The 5,223-nt window shown below is 36.6% G+C and overlaps 1 protein-coding gene across 1 annotated transcript; it reads right to left on the minus strand.

The window, feature by feature from the left end:
* Nucleotides 1–3,531: 3,531 nt before the first annotated feature.
* On the minus strand, nucleotides 3,532–4,224 carry LOC101514227 (uncharacterized). The gene has a single exon (XM_004492975.1). It carries the CDS (start codon nucleotides 4,222–4,224, stop codon nucleotides 3,532–3,534), a length of 693 nt encoding a protein of 230 aa, XP_004493032.1.
* Between the last annotated feature and the right edge of the window lie 999 nt (nucleotides 4,225–5,223).

Genomic DNA, 5,223 nt, shown 5'->3' on the forward strand with positions numbered 1-5,223 from the left:
CACACGCATGTTGATATATTTTTCATTTGGATTGGATTAGTTTTCACTATAGAAATCAAAAATCAATTCAATCCATTACAAAAATGTAGATTTTTTTCGGTTTTCAATTTTTTCGATTTTTCAGTTTGCATTCGATTGAATATTGTTAGATACAAATAACAGTTCTGAGAAATGATTTGTTTATTCTTTGTGAAAGTGCAACAAATAAATAGAGAAAAACTATAACAAGCTACAACACACGTTCTAACTAGAGTTAAGGAAACAAACTTGATTACAAACTTGACTAAATCAACTAACAAACAATGTTAAAAATCAGGACATTTATTTGACTAAGCCTTATCATTCTCTCTCTTGAACTAGATTGCATTTGCAACTAGTTAACTTTTGAAAAATCACAAACTCCAAGTTTCCTTCTCAGCTCCCGAAATGACTCTGATTTCAACAGTTTAGTGAGGATGGATGCTAGTTGATGCTTTGTACCACAAAATTGAAGCTACACAACTCTATCATTCACAAGCTCCCTTAAGAAATGGTAGTGTACATCAATGTGCTTGCTCTAGCCATGCATCACCGGGTTCCTCGACAACTTAATTGTTGAGCTATTGTCACATAAGATGACAGTACTTTTACTGTCTTTGTAGTCTATCTTCTTCAACACCTTTTGCATCCATATTGCCTGACAACTACTTCCCGCAGCTGCTACAAATTCGGCTTCTGTCGTGCTCAACGTTACTATCGATTGCTTTCGAGAATACTTGGTTACTGCAACTCCACTAAGCATAAAAACATAACATGAAGTACTTTTTCTATCATCCACCGATCCACCATAATCACTATGAGTAAAGCTGGTCAATCCCCAATTTCCCTCCTTTTTGTAAAGAATGCCAAACTTTGTCGTACCTTGCAAGTAACACATAATTCTCTTCGCTGCCGAATAATGAACTTTTGTAGGCCTTGTAGAGGCCAAGTACATCAAACTTCCAATTAGCTGCTTGAAAAATGAACCATCCATTTCAACACTGTTTTCATCTTTTGAGATTTTAAATCTTGGAACCATTGGATTTTCAACAGAATTGATATGCTCCATTCTAAATATTCTCAACACTTCCATCACATACTTCGTTTGACTGATGAATATACCACCGTCAAACTGAACTACCTCCATACTAAGAAAATACCTCATCTTACCCAAGTCTGACATATCAAATTCCTTCATCATGGACTATTTGAATTTAGACATCATTTTTTCATCATCTCTGGTATAAATTAAATCATCAACATACAAGTTAATGATCAAATATTTACCTTGTTTGACTTTGGTAAACAAAGTTTGCTCATTATCTTCTTTCTCAAAACCTTCATTTCGGAAGTATCGTTCAATTCGGCTGAACCATGCTCGCGATGTGTGCTTGAGTATGTACAAAGCTTTGTGAAGCTTATATACCTTATGCTCCTCATTCTTTATTTCATATCCCTTTGGTTGTTCCACATACACATTCTCAGCTAGCTTCCCATGAAGAAAGACTGACTTCACGTCCAGCTGAAACACACACCAACCTCTTTGTGTAGCAAGTGCCAAAATCATTCGAATTGTGTCCATACGAGCTACAGGAGCGTATATTTCTTCATAATCAACTTCGTATTCCTGAGCATACCTTTTGGCGACCAAAAGAGCCTTGTATTTTTCTACTTTTCCAAGCTCATTCAACTTTGTTTTGTACATCCATTTGACTCCTATTTTTTCCGCTCCTTTCGGCAGCTCTGTGAGATCCCACGTTCCATTCTTCTCAATTGATCTCATTTATGCATCCACGGTTGCCCTCCATTTCTCCTCATTTACTGCTTCATCAAATGAAGTACGATCAGAATGAACAGCGTGAGCAAGCAAAAGTAAATGAGTTTGAACCTTTTCCTATTTATCTGAAAGACCTTCACCAGAGGCGTAGTCATTCATCCATCCTGGTGCTCCTCTATTTCAGGTTTCTGTCACTGAAGAAGCTGCATTTTCTTCTTCATTACCATCAGTTGATTCATCCCTCTCTTCACTTTTCTCATTCTCCCATTCCAAATCAAATGTGTTATCTTATTTAGAGCTTTTCTCCCAATTCCATTACCCGTATTCTTCAAAGACGACATCCCGACTGATAATAATCTTCTTGCAGGTAAGACCATATAGTCGATATGCCTTTTATTCTTCACTTACACCAAAAAGGATACAACAACGACTCTTTTATTCAAGCTTTTTTTGTCGAGCATCCGATACATGAGCATATGTTATACAACCAAAGACTCTCAAGTGCCCGACTGAAGGTTTCACCCCACACCAAGCTTCCTCTGGCGTTGTTTCCTTCAATGATGATGTTGGACATCTATTAAGAACATAGAATGCCCAGTTCACCGCATTTGCCCATAATTTTCTTGTAACATTTTTCTTAACCAATAAGCTCTTCGCCATATTCATCACGGTTCTATTCTTTCGCTCGGCGACTCCGTTCTGCTGCAGTGTATATGCAGTAGTTAATTGCCTCTTGATCCCATTCATTTCACAATATTCCTTGAACTCATCTGATGTGAATTCACCTCCACTGTCTGTTCTTAGACATTTAATGGACAATCTTGTTTCTTTTTCGATAAGAGCTTGAAATGGCTTGAAGGTAGTGAATGCATATGATTTATAAGTAAGAAAATACACCCACGCCTTCCTACTATAGTCATCAATGAAACAAATGAAATATCTCCTGTTGCCTTTCGAAAATGGAGAAATTGGGTCGCAAATATCAGCGTGAACCAGCTCCAATTTTGCTGATGCTCTCTATGTACTTCTCCTTGGGATTACATCTCGATGTTGCTTCCCTTTGAAGCAATCTGCACACAATTTCACCCTCAGAAAAACTTTGCAAGCCTCTCACAATGCCTTTTGTTTGCAAAGTCTTCAACCATTTGTAGCTGAGATGACCAAATCTTTGGTGCCAAAGGCGAGCCACATCTTTAGTGAGTGCTCGATAACGACACAAACATTTGATTTGCTGCCATGTTGGCTTGGAATACCAAACCCTTTGTGCGGTGATACATCCGACAATCATTTGACTGTATTAGTACAACCAAACCCCTTTCTTGCAGCTGCCCAACACTGAGAATATTATTTTTCAAACCGGGCACATTATACACATCTCGTACAAGGTGATTCACTCCTTTTATAGTCAATTGAACACTTCCTTTTGCCACAACGTTCATGTTTGCATAATTCCCCAATCTAACCACCTTGTTGAACCCTTCTCTTAACTCACAGAAGAGTGATGAATCACCACACATGTGATTGTTTCACCCAGAGTCAATATACCACGCGATATCTCGATCGCCTCTAAGCGTGTCAACATACACCATTAGTACCATTTCTTCTGATTCCTCCAAATCTGCATAATTTGTTTGGCACTCGTACTGGAAATGTCCAAACTTATGACACTTGTAATACTCAACTGTTTCCTTACTCCATGGTTGGCTACCCATGCCTCTGCCTTGTCCCCGACCTCCTCAGAAAGCAGCTCTTCCTTGTCCTCTTTTACTATAGCTCTCTTCGTGAGTTACCTTCAAAGCATGTTCATCTTCTCCACTTGCTTTGAACCTTTGCTCATGAACGAGCAAATAACTTTGCAAGGCATCCACAAATAGCTGATCTATGTCATTAGCTTCCTTAATGGAACAAACAATATGGTTCCACTTATCAGTGAGGGTTCTCAAAATCTTCTCAACGATCTTGACATCATTCATATCTTCCTCATAATTCCTCATGTCGTTTGCAATTGTCATTACTCGACCAAAGTAATCAGTGATTGATTCACCTTGCTTCATTGTTAAGAGCTCAGATCCCCGGCGTAGACGATTGAATTGAGCTCTTTTCACTCGAGCATTGCCTTGGTACTTAAACTTCATGGAATCCCATAGTTGTTTAGACGTCTCCTTATGCATAATCATCTTTAGAGTTGACTTGTCAAGCGAATGAAACAAGTAATTCTTAGCCTTCAAATCCTTCAGCTTCATCTCCTTCAGGTTCTTTATTTGCGTTGTCGTCGTCCCATCCATATTCTTCGGCTCTGTGTAGCCTGATTCGACAGCAACCCAATACTCCTTGGATTGAGGGTGATTCTCCATGACCATGCTCCAATGGTCGTAGTCGTCGTCGAACTTCAGAATGAAGGTTGTTGCAAAGTTTGCCTTTGAACCCATCTCTCAAGCCATTACTTTAATACCAGATTGTTAGATGCAAATAACAGTTATGGGACATGACTTGTTTATTCCTTGTGAAAGTGCAGCAAATAAATAGAGAAAAATTATAACAAGCTACAACCCACGTTCTAGCTATAATTAAGGAAACAAACTTGACTACAAACTTGACTAAATCATCTAACAAACAATGCTAAAAACCAGGACACTTATTTGACTAAGCCTTATCAGATATCAACACTCATACGCGTTAATATAATAAAATAAATATTACAACATCATCAAATGTATTTCTATGACATTAATAAATATGACAACTCAACACAATTAAGTAAAAAAACATAGTGGAAAAAATACTCAAATTTATAAAATTGGGGAGTAGATTTCTAGGTTCATGAATAAGAGGACTAAAATTGTATTCGGTTAAAATATAAGAATTAAAAGTGCATTTAAGTTAATTTTTTTATTAATATTCTTTTTGGTATACATTTTTTTATTAATATTTAAAAAGTTTAAATTATATTAATAAAAAATGAAATAAAAAAGATAGCATAAGCTCAAATACTACTTTAAGTGACATATTAAATAAATATATATGTTCGTGAAAAAATACTATAAATTTGTGAGAGAAAAGGCTATCGAACAATTTTTTTATGATCAAATAATTTGTATACGCCATAAATTATTCGCTATAAACTTACAATTTAACATTGACCGATATTACTAAAAGAATAGTAGGAAGGATCAGGGGTGTCAATTTGCATCCGTAAGTAGAGATATTTACAGAGGATTGCCCCATTCATGGCTCCATAGGCAGAAAAGGAAGAGAAAATCCCTCGAAGGCGGTGTAGGAATGAGGATGGAGATCAAACCCCTCCCAAACAATTTACCTAAGTAATGTATATATGCACATCAAAAAATATTTCATGTGTTATATTTATTTATCATGTCACATAGTATGTGTGTAAATTTATTTTAGACTTAATTGTATTTTTTGTCTCT

The sequence above is a fragment of the Cicer arietinum genome, chromosome 3 (genome assembly GCF_000331145.2).
Source record: "Cicer arietinum cultivar CDC Frontier isolate Library 1 chromosome 3, Cicar.CDCFrontier_v2.0, whole genome shotgun sequence".
Lineage (NCBI taxonomy): Eukaryota > Viridiplantae > Streptophyta > Magnoliopsida > Fabales > Fabaceae > Cicer > Cicer arietinum.

Bases quoted from the DNA above. Each gene is read 5' to 3' on its own strand.
- LOC101514227 (XM_004492975.1), bottom strand. From the start codon at position 4,224: ATGGGTTCAAAGGCAAACTTTGCAACAACCTTCATTCTGAAGTTCGAC.